The sequence below is a fragment of the Crassostrea angulata genome, chromosome 5, assembly GCF_025612915.1.
Source record: "Crassostrea angulata isolate pt1a10 chromosome 5, ASM2561291v2, whole genome shotgun sequence".
Classification (NCBI taxonomy): domain Eukaryota; kingdom Metazoa; phylum Mollusca; class Bivalvia; order Ostreida; family Ostreidae; genus Magallana; species Magallana angulata.
The window spans coordinates 1,164,442-1,187,500 of NC_069115.1; the positions used below are offsets into that span (position 1 = coordinate 1,164,442).

General features: G+C 32.1%; 1 protein-coding gene across 2 annotated transcripts in view; it reads right to left on the reverse strand.

Moving 5' to 3' along the window:
- The window catches only part of LOC128186179 (uncharacterized), a 44,547-nt gene that overhangs the window by 12,390 nt on the left and 9,098 nt on the right, over positions 1-23,059 (reverse strand). Inside the window, exons 3-6 of one of the 2 annotated variants that reach the window (XM_052855940.1) lie at positions 18,895-18,954; positions 15,873-15,936; positions 1,422-1,474; positions 1,148-1,260 (exon numbers count right to left, since the gene is read on the reverse strand). In XM_052855940.1, the coding sequence (XP_052711900.1) occupies positions 1,148-1,208 (61 nt within the window). In that variant the 5' untranslated portion in view covers positions 1,209-1,260; positions 1,422-1,474; positions 15,873-15,936; positions 18,895-18,954. The remainder of the gene's footprint in view (positions 1-1,147; positions 1,261-1,421; positions 1,475-15,872; positions 15,937-18,894; positions 18,955-23,059) is intronic. The other variant, XM_052855941.1, reaches the window with a different exon arrangement.

Consider the following 23,059-nt stretch of genomic DNA (forward strand, 5'->3'; position numbering starts at 1 on the left):
TATTAGAATCATTCATTATTACAAGTGTGGGATAGTGAAATTCCACCTCGGGGCCAAGATTCACGGTCTAGGGCGGAATTCCAAGGTGGAATTTAACTATCCCACATGAGTTTATAATGAATGATTATTTTTCTCGCATTATTTTAAGTTAAAAAATGATGCCAGACAACTTTCTGTTACAACATTCAAAAGATTACTTTCGGTTTATCCCTCCATGTGCTTCAAATAGTGCAAGTCAAAATGAGAGCACACAAAAGTTTTTTCAATAAAAATATGATAAATTGTAATTAACTAAGCAAAACAATTACTAAATTGATAATTTCAACTAATCATTTTGCATTTCCCTACAGCAGACGTTTGTTTACGTTTTAAAACGGCGTAGTAGTACATAGTGTAAGACAGAAAAATCTCACACTGCTGTCTCACGACGACAAACCGATCTCACACCGGTGATAATGTGAGAAAAAGCTATCAAAATACTGTATACAGTGTAATTTTTGCCCTCCTACACTTGCAAACAGTTTCAGCCCATCTTGAATTTGCCCAGACACAGTTATAAGTAAAGAGAGATAGTTTGAGAAATTGGAATTTTCCTAGTCTTAAATTTGCCCGCTGACAAGAAGGGCAAAATGGGTGAAAATAAAAATGGAGGTAAATATTTTCTTGTACTGTGGTTTCATCAATATTCGTTGAACCAATTTTCGTGGATTTCGTTGTTAAGTTGATCCACGAAATCAAATGTTCATTAAAGTTCAATTTCAACTAACATTTTGTATTGATAGGATAATTGGCCACGAAATTACGTATCCTTGAAACTGTGGTTTTCAGAAAATCCAAAAAAATTGATACCCACAAAAATTAATAAACCACAGTATATAGTAATATAAGACTTGTTTACGAAAGCTTTACTCTGATTGGCTAACACAATTTGGTTCATACTTTAAAATTTGCTCCGAGATGACCCATTCGTACTGGATGTTGATAAAAAAAGACAAATAAAATGACTCTCTTGTTATTACTCAATAGTTTATCCCACTATTTGAATAAATGAATACGTTAATATTACATGATGCATTACCAAGTAATCTGAGTATATTGTGTATCAGTCACCTCCAAAACAAATAGAATAACTCAAATTGTGGCTAACCTGAAAGCACAGAAACTAATACTGTGTAGATAAAAGATGTTTGTTCTTGGACATCTTCCATTTTTATGATATATTCTGGTTTAATCCATTTATTTCAACGTCTGGTCTCAGTCCTGATCGAAATAGAAAACAAAATGATAAAACATCACTAAACAATTATAATAGTTAACATTCATGGATAAAATTTTATATCAGATTTTAATTTCAACAATCTACTGTACATCCAGTTGGCCAAAAATGTAAGAGATATTATTCTAGACAACTTGTAACACACCAGTCAACATAACATCCAGTTTTAACAGTCCAGCTCAATCTTTGTACAAGTTCCTATTTTAAAGAGAAAAACCCACAATAATTCATCCAATTTACAAATAAGCATGAATATCAACAATTTTATTAAATTCATGATGTATTAGAACATTATTTAAAACCAGAATTTCCTTATCAATTAACATGATTAACATAATTTTAAAATTAGATGAAATTTATATCATTCTCTCTTTGTAAAATCAAGGAAGAACAGACTAGGTTAAAAGAACATTTTCATGATTTGGGTTGAAAATTTTCAAATTCAATTTTCTCTTTTACATGAACATGATGAAAATAAGTAAAAGTTTGGTTTATCTTTTCTAAAATTAGGTAGATGTGATACCATGAAGTTAATATTGAATGCAGAAATCAATTTAATAATATTTTTGCCAGCCACTATTACAAAAAAATTTAAAAAGAAGATGACCAGTGATGGGCGAGACTGAATTTCATCATTTTAAAAATCATGATGACTTCTAATCATAAAACTGATTTTTAATTACGACTCGCTGAAACTCATCATTTTCAGAATAATGATGAAAGACAGTCATAACTATTCGGAGTTTATTTTAAAATATAGAGTGACCTCTGAAAATTAATAAATATGACTGTATTTCATCAGGTCTGGGCATATTTAAGCTGACATGAATTAATAAAAGCATTTGGTCACATTATTATTTAGATTCCATCTGTTCTCAACTGCCACTGGGGTATTATACCGGTCGAGAAAGTTATGGTTAGTTGGTTTCCGATTGAGTCATTCAGATTGCATGGACTTCTAAATAATTGAACAACACATTGTAGTAAATGTGATTGTGAAAAATTAAGAATAAAGTAAACTACATTCAATATATTCTTTGAAAGAATTTTCAATGGGTCTTATTGTAGAGCCAGCTGGCTGTACTTCCTCCAACATAGTAGATTAGTGATAGTCAATCCAAGAATGTTTAAACAGTGTAACATCGCTTTTATCAGAAACACTCTGTTTTCTAAAATCCATGCTGTCACTGCACAATCTGCTTCAATGTGTTGTTTGTTCATATGCAATATTATTTAAGCAATGGATTTTTTAAAAGATATTGTCTCATAACTGCAGCGGTGTTTGCATACAAATTGAGTAACACACATTTTCATTGCTTATATTTACATTTTTTTTAACTTCTTGCCTTGTCTGCAAATGTGATTTATACCTTTAAAATGCTATTTTATCCTAATGGTAAGATCAAGTTAATGGAAGAGCCACTGTAACAGCCACAAGCCTGAACTTTGTTTCTCGCTTGTGATGTTGCATTTTACAGCATTCAACGTTTGTCATGTCATAATAAAACTTGTCATTTTAACCTTTGAATACCCTGTGTGTGTTACAGAGTTATAACTGCAGTAGCTTTCCACACACTTAACTTGCAAAAAATATGTGGAATGTAAATATAACAGTAGGACACTGGAAATGTTCTACAATGATAGTGGATTTTTTAAATATGTGTGCCTTGATTTCGTCTTATTTTTTTTCATATCCTTCAATGGATATTCCTAACCAGTGCAGTGGTTGTCATAATTATATTATATTTGTTCAAAACATGTTCTTACAAATCTTTCCGTCCAATGTAATGTGTTCGGGTGAATGAATACCTGAATGTGGTGAAGCATGAATAGTGCTCTCTGCCATATGTAGGGGGTGTGTAGCGATGAGTGGATAACAGAAATCAAAAACTGGCGGTTACTATGTCTGAGATGAAAGGGAAGTAAAACATACTTATGAATTCATGTCAGCTTTTATTATTTCATTTGTTTTATGGGGCACACACTACTTTATTTTGGTTCAATTGTGGGCCAAGATGTTTCTCTACACATTGGACCATGCAAGGATGGTGTACTTTATCTCATAAATGAAGTCAAAGGGTTGGAAGAATTAATTTTGGAATGAAAAAATGATAAAAACAAGACTTATTAACAAAAATAATAAAGATGTGTATATTATGTAGTCAGGAGATCGTCATTTCTACTTACTACATAATGTACACATCTTTAATTATACATCAGTTATTTTTCAATATGATAGATTTCAGTCTCACCCCTGGGTGATAACTGTAAGCCAATTCTCATTCTCACTAGTGAATCACCCCCCCCCCCCCCCTCCCTTGATGTGAAAATACAAAATAAGCAATGTCAACATTTAACAGGAAGTTTACATCCAATATGTTAAAAAATGAATCTCACCATGCCTAAACAAAAAGATTCTTAAAATTTTAGGCATCTGCAAATACTATAGTTGCTGAGAAATCTTTGACAAAAATACGATAGAATATCAAGAATAAACAAAAAAAGAAATTTAACTAGAAGTTTATGTCCGATTTGTACAAAAATAAATCCCATCATATAGCATACCTTAGCTACTTGTAATGCTTTGAAAAAATTTGAAAGTCAAATATTGAGTTATATGCAAGATACAGAGTTTGAACATCTTTGTTTTGTAAAAAAAAAAAAAGCTTGAGCTTTGTTATGGTTTACATATGTGTTTTGTGGTATAAGTCTCAATCAAATGTTGCTTTTTTCTGTTTATCTTATTATCTATGAACACATTAAACCAGTTTACCTTGTTTATCATGAGTCATTTGGTCAATGAAATGGTAATTTCATACTTTACATTATTTGTAAAAAAAAAAACCATAAGACTCTAGCTTTGTTTACGTAACATTTATTTCTGTCCTCTGTATTTGTCTTAAAACTTTAACATGTTTAATATAGTAAAATTAGTAAGCAGTATTCTTTGGTCAAAAGTCATTCTTGCTCGAGCTAGTGATGTATTACATGAGCCTCCGACTATTTTCTAAATGTTATTTCATCTAGGGATGAAAATTAGTCACTAGTGTAACAGGCCCCGCCGTCACCATATTTAAATCAAAATTTTCTTTTTCTTTTTTTTTATGTATAAAATAGTTTACTTGCTCATTTTGATTGATTGACCAAAATTTGAATGTTAGAAGTCAAGTTTTAAAATCGTGTCCAAGTTCCTTTAATATATTAACATTTGAAATTTGCTTTCTTATATGAACCTGTAGAATAGCAACAAGAGGCCCATGGGCCACATCACTCACCTGAACAACAGTTCCTTGTAACATTCTATTTCCTAGCATATGTTATTTTTATTTTAAACTTTGAACCCCTTTCTGGGGCCCCAGTATTGGTCCGGGGTTTATGGTTGGCTTTAACAACTACACTAGTTGAGGACCCTTGCATTGTAATCTCACAAACTGTAGCATTGTAGTTCTCAAGAAGAAAATTTTTAATATTTTCGATATATATTTCTATGTTAAACTTTGAACCCCACTTGAGGCCTCAGTATTGGTCTTGGGGTCTTGGGGCCCCAGTATTAGTTCGGGGGTCACGGTTTTACCAATTTAGAATCTACAATAGCCAATGATGCTTGCATCTCACAAACTGTTGCAATGTAGTTCTTGAGAAGAAGATTTTTAAACATGTTCCCTATATATTTCTATGTTAATTTTGAACCCCTTCTTGGGCCCCAATATTAGTCTGGGGGTCACGGCTTCCACAATTTAGAAACTTTACAATTTGAGAATGCTTACACTAGTGACTAATTTTCATCCCTAGATGAAATAACATTTAGAAAATAGTCGGAGGCTCATGTAATACATCACTAGCTCGAGCAAGAATGACTTTTGACCAAAGAATACTGCTTACTAATTTTACTATATTAAACATGTTAAAGCTGAACACCGCTCATCTTTTATCACCACTATCCCTACAACCCCTATATATGCTGCAGACCTCTTACACCCCTGCGAATGTTAGTGTCATTTAAGGTTTTATTTGACCCTTAAGTTTTAGTTTTGCAGTAAAAATTGTGCCTCGTGTTTAAAGTCTATTTCCTAATATCTACGTACTTGTAATCTAACATAAAATCTAGAGGTTTATTGATTTTAAACTTTTATTATCTTCCTTATTTGGTGGATAAAATGTATTCTAGAAATAAATGTGACAATATAGAGAATATATGTTTTTTCTGCTGTTGCAACAATTAACATGCTAAGTAGCAATCCCCCCTAAGGATTAATTTTTAATTCGCGCCTGACCTAGTAATATAGCATCAATTAATATTAAAACAGACTATATCATTTTTTGCAAAATGTTACTTGAAAATGGCTCTATATACTAAGTTTTTATACAAAACAGACATCGATTCTTTTTTTTTAAAAGCATGATATTGCACATCAGAAGCATTAAACATGGCTATGATTTTATCAAGCAACCCAATGTTTACATTTTCAACCACGTGAAGAGTGGCTGAACACGAACGATAACTCTTTTCTGAATATCATCATTTAGTTAAAATAACCTCTAGATGATGAAATAGACATATATGTTAATAGGTTTTCTTGTTTTAACATAAATCAAAGTAGGATATGATATGAAAAACGACCAGTACTTATGTATTTTTAGATTATTATCTGAACACTATACTTCCGCTCAAAACTTCACAGGAACTGAACAAATCTCGGTGAAGTCTCGTGAACGTTCATTCGAGCACCTCTGGATTTATTACATACTTAGCAACGATAAAGAAAACATTTTGAACACATTCCATGGGTGTCTTAGCAGTTTAAAATATTTGGCTGTAGAGGTCTAACCTGTGTGGATGTGCATCTTGCCGTGCTATTCTGTCCCGATGAAATTATCAAATTTTAGGCATTTTTTTTCAAGCCAGAAGAATACCAACATCAAATAAACAGGTTAATGCATTATTTACAAACAGAATATGCACATAAAATAAGAAACAAATGCAAAAAAAGACAATAAAATGAATACTACACGTCGGCCACAAGTTTCAGGTGTGCAATTGGGTGTAACGAAATCAAAGGGTTTATATACCTGTGTTGCATTGGCTATTTGCGAGCGGTGTTCAGCTTTAAGGAAGGAGTCTTTAACACAATCCAAATCAAAAAAGGAAAATCAAAATTCCTTTTTTTTGACCCTGTTTTTCATATCTGCATCCATATAAACCCTTTTCTGCCAAAAATAAGCCTTTACAAGTCAAAGTTCATGGAATTTTCCTGCATCATTGACATTTAAATGCATTACACAGACATTTAAAATGAGTAACGTTCCTCTTATTCTTATAAAAACTTATGAAGCATCAGAAGAACGTTCCTCTTTACCTAAACTAAAATCTCTACATTTCATCTGAGGAACGTTCCTCTTTTCACTTTAACAGAAATCTTCACAAAGAATCTGAGGAACGTTCCTCTTTTCACTTTAACAGAAATCTTGACAAGTCATCTGAGGAACGTTCCTTTTTTCACTCCAACTGAAATCCTGACAAGTCATCTGAGGAACGTTCCTCTTTTCACTACAACTGAAATCTTCACGAGGAAATTCTTGAGGAACGTTCCTCTTTTCTCTTTAACTGAAACCTTTACATGGTACCTGAAGAATGTTCCAATTTCCTACATTTGAAAGTAAAAACAGCAATAAGCAAAATACCGGTAATCTTAAATTAAATAGGCATTTAAACATGTTATACTTTACGAAAATATTAAGGATGTTAACAAGTACTCGAGTACTTGACTATCGCTCAGTCCTGATGATGATCAGCTAAAATTTTCTAAGTTGATTACTCGATATAAAGTAAAAAAGATTTTGAATTTTTAATATTTTATATCGCGGCATTTTTGGGTGCCCCTTGTGTATTTCTTAAGCGGCAAATACATGTATATTAATTGGTGTCAAAAATTGATCTTGTATTGTAGATCAAACTATAACTAATTGTTTTCAATAAAAATACATAGGCATGTAATTAAGAATACCAATTTTAATATTTCTTTTTATATTAAATATCAAGTTTAGTTTGTAATTGGATTAGATGTTTATATAATTAAAAATTTTACTATATTAATAATTGTCTCAGTGCATATGATTTTATAATTACTAAAATCATAAAGCTCGCATCCATCAAATTCAGGATGGAGTTCCCAAGTAGAGCTGCATATTCCAGAAAGCACTTTCACTTAATTCGGTCTTTGATACATGGTTGACATGAATCAAGGTTTATCTTCTGTTCTGTTTATCTTCTGTTCATACTGTGTGACTAGCTGGATGGCTTTTGAACTTTTCTGTGGCCTCATTGATTTCCTCCCAGGGGGGGATGTCCAGATCTTCTATAGAATCTATGTATGATACATATTTGCATTAAAACTCATCATCGCTAAATAACTTCCTGTTATTTCATTTCATAATGAAGATCTGGTTGTAATGCTTATTTTTGTTAACAACACACAAATTCTCAAACATACATTTAGGTATTGACATTCTTTAAGAAGAAATACCAAGTATATTAAAGGTCACATAAGTTTTTCCCTGCTTAACTTGAAAGAGAGAGAGAAATTAGAGAGATGTAGCAAGAGAGAGAGAGAGAGAGAGAGAGAGAGAGAGAGAGAGATTTGTACAACAAATATATATACCTATATACCTAAATATGTTGAAACATTTACAGAATCCAAGCAGGATAATTAAGCATGAGTTTGATTTGAATCTACCAAACATCAATATACTCTTGAATTTCTGCTCTAATCTTAAAACACATTGGTATTACTGCATTATTTTTTTTGGATGGCGACAGATCTTAACACTTCACATCAAATCCCAAAGCTATTGTTATCGGGGCCAAACATTCTTGTGATTATGAGAATGGTTCACAGCTCTAAATTATTTGTTTTAAGCCAGACAGCTGAGCAGATGGAATTTGCATAACTTAAATAAAGCAGGAATTATTAACCACGTCAAACAAGAGAGCTGTATAATTCAGATTCTGTTCATCTTATCAATTTAATGTTGCAGCAAGGGAATACTAGAATTCAGTAAATAAGCTTGATGAGCTTGGGCAAACTTATTTTTGTTTGAAATTTAGAAGCATAAATTATTCAGAATATTTGCTCATCATAAATTCTGACTTGTTATACTAAGGACTTTATGTTTGTTTCATCAAAATTCTCTTCAATATTTTACATGCTCCCCAAAAAATGGGGGGGGGGGGACTCCATGTTTATTCACTTTTTGATATGTAAATTTAAGAAAATTGTTTACAGAAAAAGTTAAGGGGGGGGGGGGGGGGTCCCTCCTACACCCTGATGCTACGTGCCTGCTTGAAAGGGTTGATTTAAAAATAGGGTGGTGTTTTTTTTTTTAAAGAAAACACTGCAAATAAATGCATCTTGGCTGATAGAAGAAGTGAGGATAAAAGGCAAAAAATTCTGAATGAAACAACATTATAAGGATGATTTAGCATCAATATTCCCAAATCACTTAATTTGCGGTAATTCCTATCCCCTACCCCCCTTCCCCCCTCCCCCGACCAAAAAAATAAGATGAAGAAAACACCTTACATTTCTCCCCTAAAAGAAAAGCTAATTTCGTGGAGGGATAGGACAAATCATCCAGTCATTCTTTAATTGAGTATTTATGTAGTATTTATTCCTTTTTAAGATATCAGTAATTCTCAGGCATGAATAACTTAATTATCATCAGTGCACTAGCTATAACTATATACCCGCTATCCATCTGCGGGTGCAACCAGATAATCTAAAAAAATTGTAAAAATTAAAAGTCTACACCAAAGAAATTAATTGAAGAAATATATGAATAATTTGATAGTTCTAATGTTTTCAGTTTAGAAGTAAAGTGGATATATTACAAGGAGAGGACATACATAGGCTATGCCTGTTGTCCAATCCTATTGAATTTATTCAATTAAACATGTTTAAATAAATTAGAAGTAAAGTGAAAAAGTCTTAATGATACCCGTTATCTAGTATTTTTGTTCAACTTAATTGTGCATATAATTCATTTCAATATAATATAAACAGTCACCATGTTAAGTTTGTTCCTAAAACATCAATTTACCTGTCTTAAAGTTAAAATTCATAATATACAACTGGAATAGTGAAACGGATAAGTAATGAACTTAGGAAAAAGTTCTTTCCTAATTACTTAGTCTTAAGTTTGCTTTGTGAAATGGGCCCCTGTGCACTCATTAGATTAATCCTTTCACATTTGTACAGGTTACAATTAATTGTGTGATAATTCATTTTGGCAGATTAATCATATATTTAATATTGAACTTTTTCTTAAATAGAGCATGTACCTATTCCATATGACCTAATATCTGTTTATGATTTTCCTATTTACAAAGTCTGATTTGTAAGATCTAAAACTCACATCATGTAAATGGAGTTTATAGTGTTACTGAATTCATTTGTCCCAAGAGGGCCATTTTCCTAGCAATGGCGTTGTCTGTTGATAAGCATTTGTAGGGGAAATTGATAACCTGTAAAATGAGAAGTGGCTAGCAGATTACGCTGTTTCAAAAGAGCCTTATGGGAGTAGTCCCAGAAGGACAGCTATAGTGTGAGATTAATTTTAAATTAAGAATAACAAACCTTAATCTTCAAGCATCTTCCATCCCGATCAAGCTCTGTCCAAATTAATGCTCCCCATCCTCTAGACCAGCAAACAATTCAAATGCAGTGATTTCAAATCTAAATCCAATAGGCAAAATATTTTGTCACTGCCAATCATCATCACCTATAACATTACATTGTATTATGATTACATTTTAATTTTGCACATCATTTTCAAAATTTGATGATTACAATAATTTTTTTAAATATCAGATAATCAAGAATTTTGTATCAATTTAATTTAAATGCTTTAGATTTGCAATTACCTTGATTGTAGTGAATTAGCAGAAGAGCAAAAGAAACTCAGTTATGTATTTTAAACGTTTGGATATAATAAAAGTATTTATTACCTTGATGCATGCATCCTGCAAAGTTTGCAACTGCAATTTCCAAACAATATTTCTGTTCTGCTTCATAAAGTACACATGCAGCGTTGATCTTAAATTAAATTTGCGACCACATTTTGCATCTGTTCCTAAAGCAGTGATCTGCTGTTGAAAGCTCTCAAATTTCACACAGTTACTATTATTAGCACACCCCGAACATCTTATCAGCATCCAGTTAGTGATTGACACCTGATAGAGGACCTTAGTTTGTGCATGTAACAGCAAGTTGTTACTCAGCTTGAAATGGCCGGCGGTGACATTAGCAAACCAAATGAAGCAGAGGAATATGGGCTTTAGGTCATGACATTTCTATTGACCATGCATGCTGAGAAGTTATTGAAAGAATATACTGGAGTATTTTGATATTAGATATTTTCTAGTTGATAAACATGAGGTACTCCAAGCAAGCCAAAAAGTGAGTTGGTTTTTTTTTTTCATAAAATATCCTACTTAATACCAGAGGTAGATTTGTAGATTTATCAAAACTACGAGTACACTATTGAATTATAGCTCGTGTATGTTGTGATTTTATTAGGAAGGGGGTGGGGGTATTTCATGCGCGGATCTAGAGGGGGGGTCGGGGGGGGGGGGGTCCCGACCCCCCCTGGAAAATGAAAATTTATTAAATTTACATAGTAAAATTATTGCGAAAATATGCCTCGGACACCCCCTGGCAAACACAATTATCCTTCGGACCCCCCCTGGAAAAATTTTCTGGATCCGCGCATGTATTTGTTAGCTAGTGTAAGATAATATAATTTACATGTATATTAATATAATGATTGCATTTCATATGAGAACTGTAATTCAAATTTTACATCCTAATAATGTTTGTTACTATCATCCAGCTCAAAGAATTTGACAAATGCAAATTTCTGGTAACCTGATGGTTTTCTCAAAGCTTAGGTCCTGTCACACCAGATTGCATTCCCCCAGAGTTTCACGATACTGTTATATTTCTGGAATTGCTGTGGGTTCGCTGGGAAATTCAAAAACATTGTACTGTTTACAAGGTGAAAATGTGACAGTTGACCAAGGGATTTCTACTCAGCTCCTGCAGCGTGAAACTGCATTCCTACAAACTTTTACTAACAAATGACTGCGCTCCAACTGAGTGCTCATAATGTGCTTAGAGTTGTGACCTCGAGTTTACAGTGTGTGTGTGTGTGTGTGTGTGTGTGTGTGTGTGTGCACCCTTTTTCATCAGTCCTTATATTACTTAACCAACATCATATTGCTGTTTCAGCGGCTTGACACAAAGTTTTTGATTTTATATTTAAAATTGTTAAATTATGAGCTGCAAACCCGCTATCATCAGGAGTAATTTTGCACACTTGTTAAACAAGTTATTTAATAAGTGACATAATTAGCATGTCTTCTAAATTTCAATTGTGCTTATAGCTACAAGTGCAATAGGGGTTTTAGTGAAAATCATCCCTGCAATAATAATCACCGCAATGTATCAAATCAATTTGCATCATGATAGATATTAAAAATAAAATCAGGATTTTTCAGTAAAATGTTGACAATCGCACATCAATTATTTACAATTAATTTAAGCAAAACTTTTTTAAGTCCAATTGCACAGAAGACGAACAGACGGATAGTCAGACGGACGGACAAGGTGATTCTTATATACCCCCTAAACTTTGTTTGGGGGGGGGGGGTATAGAAACAATAAACTTAAGGTCAGTCGCGGGTTTACAATTTTGCGCCCTCTGCACAAGGTATTGCACAATACTTAAAGGAAATAGTTTCAATGTCGTAAAACACAAATGCAGAGTAAAATGTTCAAATATTCAGGTTATCATGTAACGTTTCTATATTTTTAAAATTTATTTATTATAAAAAAATTTTTTTTTTAAAAGTGAATCCTTAGAAAAATGTTCAGAAGTATTTTAATCATTTCGCCTCTTCTAGATCTTCAAAATCGATGTTATCCACCTCGAAGTCAATGTCTTACGATGACGTCAATTGAGACTCTGAGTCTCCTTAAGAATGATTAGTTAGCTTACTTTTGGTTTGTCAAAATCGTTGTTTCAATTTGTCTTTTATTAGTTTTACAAAGAGGATTGTTGCCAGTCATAGTTTGCGTAATGATTAAAATACTAAAAAAGGAAATGTTTTGAAGTCCTCGGGTGAGAAGTTAACATTTTGTTAAATGAAATGAGGAACTTTCCTCGAATGCATTGTAAAGATTTCAATTTAAGGAAAAAGAGGAACGTTCCTCGGATGCTTTATACAGATTTCATGTAAAAAGTAAACAATCAACTTGTGAAAGATTGTACGTTCATCAGATGCTTTATGTAGCTTTCAGATGAAGTGAAAGGAGAAACGTTTCTAAGATACAGTGTAAAGATTTCAAGTCAGGAACGTTCCTCAGATGCTTTGTCAGGATTTCAGTTTATACAAAGAAGTGGAAAGAGGAACGTTCCTCAGATGACTTGTCAAGATTTCTGTTGAAGTGAAAAGAGGAACGTTCCTCAGACGAATTGTCAGAATTTCTAATGAAGTGAAAAGAGGAACGTTCCTCAGATTCCTTGTGAAGATTTCTGTTTAAGTGAAAAGAGGAACGTTCCTCAGATTCTTTGTGAAGATTTCTGTTAAAGTGAAACGAGGAACGTTCCTCAGATTCTTTGTGAAGATTTCTGTTAAAGTGAAAAGAGGAACGTTCCTCATATGAAATGTAGATCTAGATTTTAGTTTAGGTAAAGAGGAACGTTCCTCTGATGCTTCCTAAGTTTTTATAAGAATAAGAGGAACGTTACTCATTATAAATATCTGTGTAATGCATTTAAATGTCAATGATGCAGGAAAAATTCCATAAACTTTGACTTGTAAAGGCTTAATTTTGGCAAAAAGGGGTGTATATGGATGCAGATATGAAAAACAGGGTCAAAAAAAAGGAATTTTGATTTTCCTTTTTTGATTTGGATTGTGTTCTTTTCACATTTTCGACTTGTCAAACGTAAATTTGATTAATTGTTCATTAAATCAAGATGAAAGGAAATTAAAATAGTATATTTTTCTTTCTTTTTTACTATCATACAACTTGGCATACAAAAATGTAATCAATGTTTAGAATGGAACAAGGACTATATTTTTGGCGTAATACTGGCGTAGGAAAATATCATATGTTGCGCAATTCAGAAGTGCTGCAGATTATATATATATAATGAGTCTGTTTTAGCATTTTAAAAACAATAACAATAATGTTGGATTTTTTTTACTAATGTGAACTAATAATATGATACTTGGGTTTCAGAATATGTTTTTAAAATATGATTTGCCTATCAAATAACATTTTTATTAGCTTTTAAAAGCGCCCATTCTATACATTGATTTTTGTGAAAAAATCACTAAAATCAGTTTTTCTCTCTTATGAAACGGTCAATATATTAGCTTTTCTGTCAATATATATCTTTGTATAAAGTCTTCATAATACATAAAAATTAGAAATATTTTATTATTGGAAGCATAAAAAAATAATCAAAATTTCTTCAAAATTTAAGAAAATTAGAGGAAATGCGGGCTAAGCAATATCAATTTTAATATAAATATTTATTCCAATTTAGTAGTATAAGCTGATAGACACTCTCATGGTCTATGATTTCATTGAAGATTTGAATCTTCAAATCTTAAACAAATGTCTACAGAACTATAAAGAGCTACACTTATTTTTATCACTCTTTACGTTGAGGAAAAAGGTAGTGACCTTGACCTGACCTTTATCCGAAAACAAAAAGGTCAAATTTAATTAAACTGATAGAATCATTAAGTAATATGATCCGTTTGACTGTGTCAAAAATTTCATGCATTTCTTATTATAAGAAGTATGTTTGATAATAAAAAGACTCCTTCCTTAACGTAGCTCGGGGGTTTGCTGATGTCACAATAGGAATCGACGTAAAGAGTTGACCGTCATAGTAAACTCATAATTTTTTTTAAAATGACAAATGAGATATTTAGAAGTATAAAAGAAAATATTTTAAAAAGCTAATGCGGTTTATGACTGTTTATAATATAGCATTGAATCATGATTTTTTGAAGTATACACTCTCATAACTGCAGCGGTGTGTGCATACAAATTGAGTAACGCGCTAACGCGCGTTACTCAATTTGTATGCACACACCGCTGCAGTTATGAAAGTGTATACTTCAAAAAATCATGATTTAATGCTTATATTTACATTTTTTTTAACTTCTTGCCTTGTCTGCAAATGTGATTCATACCTTAAAATTCCTATCTTATCCTAAGGGTAAGTCATATTAATGGAAGAGCCACAGTAACAGCCACAAGCGTGAACTTTGATTTTCGCTTGTGACGTTGCAGTTTACAGCGTTCAACGTTTGTGACGTCATAATAAAACTCGTCGATTTGACCTTTGACTACTTGTTGCATTTAGAGGCATTTGAAGATCACAGAATTTAATGGAAAAACACAGTAGAATGTAAATATAAAGATTTATACTATCAAGTGCTGAAAATTTAAAGATGTCACATACATTTTCACATTTAGTTCTATAAAGATAAAGAATGAGTGTGCGTTAGTGCATTTAAAGTCATGTTTTAAAATAGAATGTATGCATTAACTTCGCTTTTCTTTTTTTACAATTATAACTTCCGTAATCTGTACTAGCGATTAAATTCTTAAATTTCTTTTAGCTTGAGATAACTGTTTTATTCGATTACTTACTTATAATGTCAGTAGTTGCCTGGCATTTTAATTTTGCATTGATTGACTTAGAGTTTCATAAAACAAAAATAGCAATTTTCTGTATCTTTACAGCTTTACATTAATTGCATTTGATAACATTCACAATAATGTCTAATAAGCATTTACATGTTCTAAAATGTGTTAAACAGCTAGTCTTGCATTTTGGTGTTCTAAGAAGTAAGGAAATGATGACGTCAGGCTAACGTCGTAATGAAAATATAAGGTTTTGAGAAATCTTTTAAGTTTTTTTGCAAAAAATTGGCCGAGAACACATACTGATATTTTTTTATGAATTGATTCATAATTATCTCCTCTGTTTTTGTGTTGAGTATGATTAATTTTGTCTGAATCGTTTAAAAGTTTGGAGCATAGTTTTGTAATGCGTTTCTCGGTTAAAATGTGCATTTTACTATATATTTCATTGAAATGGCGTTGCTTGATTTTATTAATGACACTGTATTTGAAACACGATAACATTATTACCACGCAATAGAATCTTAAATAAATTTTAGAAATAAAACTATAAAACCTATGGATCACGTGGACAAATTTTCAAGGTAGGTTTTCTCACAAGCAGGTAAACCCGCGAGCTACCTTAAATATGTTAAACACAACTGAACGAAAATAATCAATTTTCCAGAACATATCATAAACTGTTTCTATTTATTTCTTTATTGAATTTTGACTCCCTCTCCTTTGCACCAATTTGTTCAATGCCTTTTTGGCACTGATCATACTTTACATTTATAGACTTATTCAGATTTGCTGGCCTCTGTTCATTATACCTCTACACACTGTCCGTTTCTCATACCTTTATAATACATGATATATATACTTACTTGCTTCATGCTCCTAGCAAATTCTTTTTCAATTCTGATAAGACTCTGTGGTTTATTCTCATTGCTAACAAAGAGAAAATTAAATCAGGCTGTTACAATATGTTAACTATGAAATATATATACAAATATAATAGTGTTATCAAAATAATTATGTAATGCGCATTGCCAGATAAACTATTGTGAAAACTTGATGATAAAGACCGGCTCCACCCACATTGTTCCTACTAATCTAATCCAACTAATTTAGAGGTGAATGATATGTGCCTTTTAATTATTAATTGTAATGATTGGAGTTCTTATTTCATCACATAAAACAACATAGCCAAAATTTGCTTAATGTTTTTAAACAATCAGAGTCAATGACTGTGTATTTATAGGATGTGTTGCCTTTTTAAGTGACAGATGTCAAGATTCTGAATTTCTTCAGGTAAGGTTTGGGCTCGCGTTTCTTTTCATTTTAAGAAATTGCATCAAAGATACATATTACCATTTTTTTCACAATATACTAAAAGTCATTCATTCAGTTTTCATTTCAAAATGAGTACTTAGTACTCATAAGAACAAACCATTCTTTTCTCGACTTATATTTCTTAAAATCAGAGGAGTTAACTTTCTGTATGTATGCAATTAAAATACAAACTGCTCTGTGTAGTGTGTACAGAAAAATTAAATACAATGCAAATATTTAAGTAGAAAATACATGACCAGTTCATAACAAGTATTCAGTACAGAAGTTAACAAATAATAGAACCACCCCCCCCCCCCTTTTTTTTTTTACTGAATAATTCAACCTTTTAAGGACCATAACTCTATCAAAAATCACCTAACCTGGACCAAGTTTAATAACTTGACCTGTATTTTCTGGTAAGATATCTGTATATGCAATTTTGACTTTATATATACACACCCCTTCAAAAGTTATAGCACAGACACTGAAAATTTCTGATTTTTTTTTTCAAAGTTCAAAAAGCATTTTAAATTTTCAAAAATTGTCAGATCTGGACTAAATTCAAACCTGACCTGTAATAATATCCATCAGGCTTGGGGTAATGCTAAATGTAATGGTAATGCATTGCAATGCATTACATGTTTTCAAAGTAATGTTTATGCATGTTCACTAAAAAAAATGTGATGAATAAATGAATAGTTGAAATTGAATTTGATTATATTTATTTTTAAAGAAGAAAGAAATAATTCTTATTGAGAAAAAAATGTTTTAATTGTACATGTTTTATTAAAAAAGGTTTTTTAAAATTCATTTTTGAATTGTTTATATTACTAAAGCACAATTTCATAACATTTTTAAGAGTGTTGTTATTAAGAGTTTTTAATCATTTAAACAATTTACTCCAATTAGTTTGCACTTCAATAAGAAATGTGTCAACAACACACTATGCCCCCAGGATAATCTAAGTATCAAAACAATCTATTGTTATATGAAGTGCTAAACACTCCAATCCCCCTCCCTTCGCTAAGTCACAATAGAATAGGAGACAGACATGCACCTTTAAAAGCTAAATGAATGCACTGTCCATCCATGATGAAAATCAATATCACTTCCAATATTATAACCTATTTGAAAATAATCTTACTTATTTTCTCTCTCTTTCTCTCTGTCTCTCTCTCTTGTAAATTAATTACACTGTACATTAGTTTTGACTGATAGAAAATACAAGATTTATGTATTTAATCTATTATTGCACTTAATATATCCTAAGATAAAGATCGTCAAACAGTATTTTCCAGTCCAAGCTTTGTCTGCTCCTGAAAAACATTTATTTAGTATATAGCCTGGAAGATGGATGCATTTAAAAGATGAACCCTTTGAAACTTCGATCATAAAGTGCAACAGCAATCTTTTGTCTTAAAGTGTCCTCCGTAAAAAGAAATATGAATAAAAAATATTAAGATATATAACTGGGAAAAATCATCTGTTTATAAATCAATAAAATTAAGTGTCCAAAATTATAAAGATTTGTGTAATCTGGGGATATATCTATATTTAGCTTTTAAAAACCGCAACATTATTTCATAAATTGTTTTTTGTTACGCATGTTATCCCGTGTCTCTATTTCATATCTGATATTGTATCATGCCAAATGTCTATAAATATCATTTTACTTATGTAACATGTTGTTCATATTGCCACAATATGATTATATATTAAGAATCAAAGAATGACTCTTGTTTATTCATTGAATTTGAACCTGATATTGAGCATGAAGCTGTAGATATGTTAAAGAGTGTTGTATATTTGAAACATTTGCAAAAACTCTTTATTAGCTTTACTTTAAAAAAAAAGTAATGGTAATGGTAATGCATTACTTTACTCATGTAATGGTAATGTAATGCATTACTTCAAGAAAATCAAGTAATGGTAATGGTAATTTAATGCCCAAATTCATGAAGTAATGGTAATGTAATGCATTACTTTACAATGTAATTCGCCCCAAGCCTGATATCCATATATCAAATTTGAGTTGAATGTGTGGAACCATTGCCAAGATAATGAACAGAAAGTTAATTAATAATGACAGATGTCATGGAACAAGGTACATGTAACACTGTATGCCTTCTGTCATTTTACCGAGGAGGCACATAAAGTACATTTGTATTCAATTCACCAAGTACATGAAACTAATCAAAAACTAAAAATAATCAAATTGAACAGTTACTTGCTATAAGCAAATGTGAAGTTATCTTACATTGAAAATGTATTATGCACATGATGCATAGTATGATATATGAAATGTCTCTATAACAAATATTGAAAATATATTGATCTCTTGCCATTTTCCAATAATTTATTGTTACAGTTATGAGTACTACTTGTAACACTGACTGTACAATCTCAAATAAGTATTGTAAACCAACTTTAATTTGCATGCGAGAAACATTATAACTGCTCAAAATAATTTGAATAAAAAGTGCAAGTAGATTGGGTACAAGTTTTCTTTTCTTAATCAATAAGACTTGATCATTCATTAAATGCTAAAATCGGGCCATATTGATATCAACTTACTATATCTATTGCTAGATGTGTCCTCCAAGTCTCTCCCTATAAACTGTACATCAGCTGTTTCTGAAACAATATATGAATTATATTCATGATAGCATTTAAAATGACATTTATTTTTAACTATACATGAACAATCTGTTATAAACATGCAACATTTGTTCTCCAACTTTCAAAATCAAATCTATTGAAAGTAAAGAATTATGTACAGTTTCAGACATATGTTGCCCTGTTTTAGAGTGATTTTTAGAAATAACACAAAAAATGGAAATGCAATGTTCATTATTTTACATAACCTAAGAATCTATAAATAGTTACATGTTAAGACTTTTCACAAGGGTAATTGTGATGTCATAAACAGAGCATTTTCACGTAATTTTCATAAAACTGAGCAGAAGACACCAATTTGTCAGTGGCTTTTTGAAGAGAAAACTATGTCCGCAGCTGTCACCCACGATGAAACTCACATTATAACTTTATCATGTGATATCACACAAAATATATTAATTCTGTTGTGGGTGACGGCTTCTTATTTTGAACATTTTCCGCTTCAAAAAATTACAAGAAAATTTGCCATTTTTCATTATTTTTTACTAAATCTCAGACATATGTTGAAGTCATAATCATTTTTGAAACAAGATAAAAATTTATAAATTGGAACTTCTAAACACATTTATTCAAGATGGTTTATGTGCATTTTCATGAGATTTATACAGCTTTTGAATTTTAGGGCAAATATTGAAATAAACTGTACTTTCTTTTTTTATTTTTATATTCACAGGCACCTGACATTTTAAAAAATTCTCTTATAAATATTATTACACATTTTATTCTCAATCTCCCCAATTTAAGGACTCGTTCATTGTGAAAAACTTAGTGGATAAAAAAACCTGAGACTTTAAAATTAACAGTCGCCATTTGCAACTAAGTTTTCGTGTGGGGAATTTGAAAATGCAATTCCAGGGGCCCACATGGCGATTAAACAATTCCTGATGCAAACACATCCATTTTCCAAATTTGTCCGAATGTTTCTATTTTCATTTAGGCTGATCACTCAGACACTTATCTTTATCTATCTTCACTGCGTCAATACGTCTTGATGATCAAGATTGCTGAAGGTCATAATCATTCAAGCGTTTCGTAGTGTATCAAGAAACATTACTTTCAAATGTCTCATTGATTTCAACAATTGTTATAATATTTCGATTTAGGCCATTATGGTAATGGTTGTATCAGCCAGCCAAAAGAAAAGGATTTTTATTTGTAAGACTAGCAAAAAATTCAAGTTAGTTTAAAACCCTGCGATTGTCCTCTTATCTTTATACTATCAAGGTAACAATTGCATTAAGGAAAATATTTGATATCGGTGGGTTTAAATTCATGAATATCAATTTACTTCCTCACAATTGTTACCGCACATTTAAAAATAATAATTAATAATAATAATTGCAAATTTTTATATAGCGCTTTTAAAATTGGCGAACCATTTCTCAAAGCGCTTTACAATTATTACCCCAGCAGACCTTAAAGCATTCCAGAGCCTTCTCAGTGCGGCAGCCGTTAAGGCGCTCAAACACTCACTTTCCGACAATATCTTTCACTGTCTATAGCCAGGTACCCATTTTATACTTGGGTGGAGTGAGGAAATACATATAAAGTGTCTTTCCCAAGGACACAACGTCGACTTGCCGCGGCCAGGATTCGAACCCACAACCTTTCGGTCATGAGTCCTGCACCTTAACCACTCGGCTACCGATGAAAATCTGTACAATTGCCTTGGTTGAAAATCTAAAAATTCTTATGAAACGAAATATCTCCTTTATCTTATCAGTTCGAACAAGAAACAAACTGATGCAAGCAACAAAAGAACGTCCCCAAACCATTTGTTTTTCTGAACAAAAAATATTTGAATTTTACAAGTCGCCACTTGCACACATATGGGCAAAGTTGTGAAATTAGCCTTTTCTTTTAATAATTAAAATGCAAAGAAACAAACTAAATACCATTTAATTATTTCACTAATACATATTATTTTTTTTTCATTTTCATAATTGGTCTCGTTCAGCCACCCACTCTTTCTTTCTCTCTCTGAGCAAAGCGGCGTAGACATAATTGGCGTGCTTGATTTTCTAAAAAGGTGTACACCGTGTAAATTTTTGTAAATCAAGTGTAGTGGTGTTGGGTTTATGTGAACATCGGGTGTACACTTTTCTACACCGAGTCAGGGGCATGTGTTGTTGGGTGTAGAACTGAAACCGATATGGCAGACGAATGTTATGAATGAAAACTTGACAAATGATTCTGAGAAATATAAGAATTAAGGGCACATTATATGTTGTCTTTTGTATGAAAGCCATTAAATTTGAAATGCGTATATTTTCTTGCAATTATATAAACAAAGGCTGTAGATTGTCAAGGAACATCAGATTAATCTCTGTTAAATTCTTAACTTCCCTACACTATTTTGTATTGTATATCAAGTGGCAGCCGGTAATTAAAAAAATATCAATTTACTTTTTTACAATTTTTTCTAAATTGTCTTATCGTGTCTAAGTCCCTTTGAAAGAGCTGGAGCTGAATGTTGGATTTTCTAACTCTCCTCCTTTTGATACTTGAATGAATTCTAAATATTATTTTTTACAATTTTTTTTAAGTAAACAGTCTACAGAGACCTCAGCTTTTTTGTTATTAATGTCTCTAACATCATGAATGATCTACTGCAGTAGTATTATCCATGTTGAACATGTTGAAGATCAAATTTTACCACGTATAATTAACTTTTTATAGTCTAACAAAGTCACACCCTTTTTTTGCTTTCGTTTTCAGGAATTAAATAAAAAATAAATAGAAATAAAAAATACCAAAAAACATTTACAAGAAGTGCTAAATGACATTTCAATTATTTAAAAAAAGATCATTTAAAAAATAACCGTTAAAGAGTTGTATTCAATCACTATCTTGTTTTAGTTAAAAAACATATAGGAAGTCCTTCGTCTTACAGTCAGCGGCTGTGGACTGGTACATGTAACATTCTGAACAAAACAGCTATACTGTAGTGCGTAGTTATACCTGTCTCAAACGTCCAAAAATTACGTGACGTAAAATTTTCTTTACGGAATCAATACTTTGATAAAATAACTGTTATTCCAATTTGAACTCACCAACAGTCAATAGAGGTTTGCGCTTGCGCGTACTAATTTACCTTGTAATCAACCGGAAGTGTACTAAAATGGGGTGCGTTCAATATCGTATATGCTACGGAGGGCAACGTTGTTGAACGGTAAGCTAGCCTAGCCGCTACGAAGATATTAGAAGACTAAATGTTTTATGCTAAACATCAAATTCAAGATGGCCACCTTAGCTATCATTTTGTAACAAACATGCCATGGAATCTATTTATTTTGTGAAATTTTATTCATCCAAGTTATATGAATTTTAACATGTATATTTCCGCTTGAAATTAACAAATTATGTTGATGTAATTATTATTTTGTTGAATACATTCAACTTCAAATCTGAAACCTAGCGGTCCGTTCAATAGACCACGATATCTACGACCAAGCGGCTAGGCTAGCTGCTACGATCTTGAACGCAGCCATAATTACCAAAAAAACACACAAACAAACAAAAAACACTCAACACACCTCAGCCGATTCCGGTATACTACATGCCATGCACCAAACAATAACGTAGGAATCGGCCGAGGTGTACCGAAAACAAGAGGCCCATGGGCCACATCGCTCACCTGAGGAACAATAGGTATGATAAAGTCAGCTTAATGGAGTCATAATACAAACAATCTGGACAATGTACAATAATACATGTAGATCCTGTATTAATAAAATCCCTTTTTCCCCCTTGGAACTCGGATAGCCCTGATTGCTGCCAATATTTACAGGAGCAGACTTTAATCACCGCTCCTGCACATATATAGGGACTCAAAGTTACGCAGGCAGGGATGACCGCACACCTACGCAACTCAACAGGTACCAACGTTTACGCAAGCAGGGATGACCGCACACTTGCGCCAACAGCTCAACCTAACGCAAGCAGGGAGTGCCGCACACATGCGCTAGAGAGGCCTGAACACCAGCAGGGATGACCATACATTAGTGCTCCGCCGCAACCACCACCAATACAAGCAGGTATGACTGCACACTTGTCTTAATGC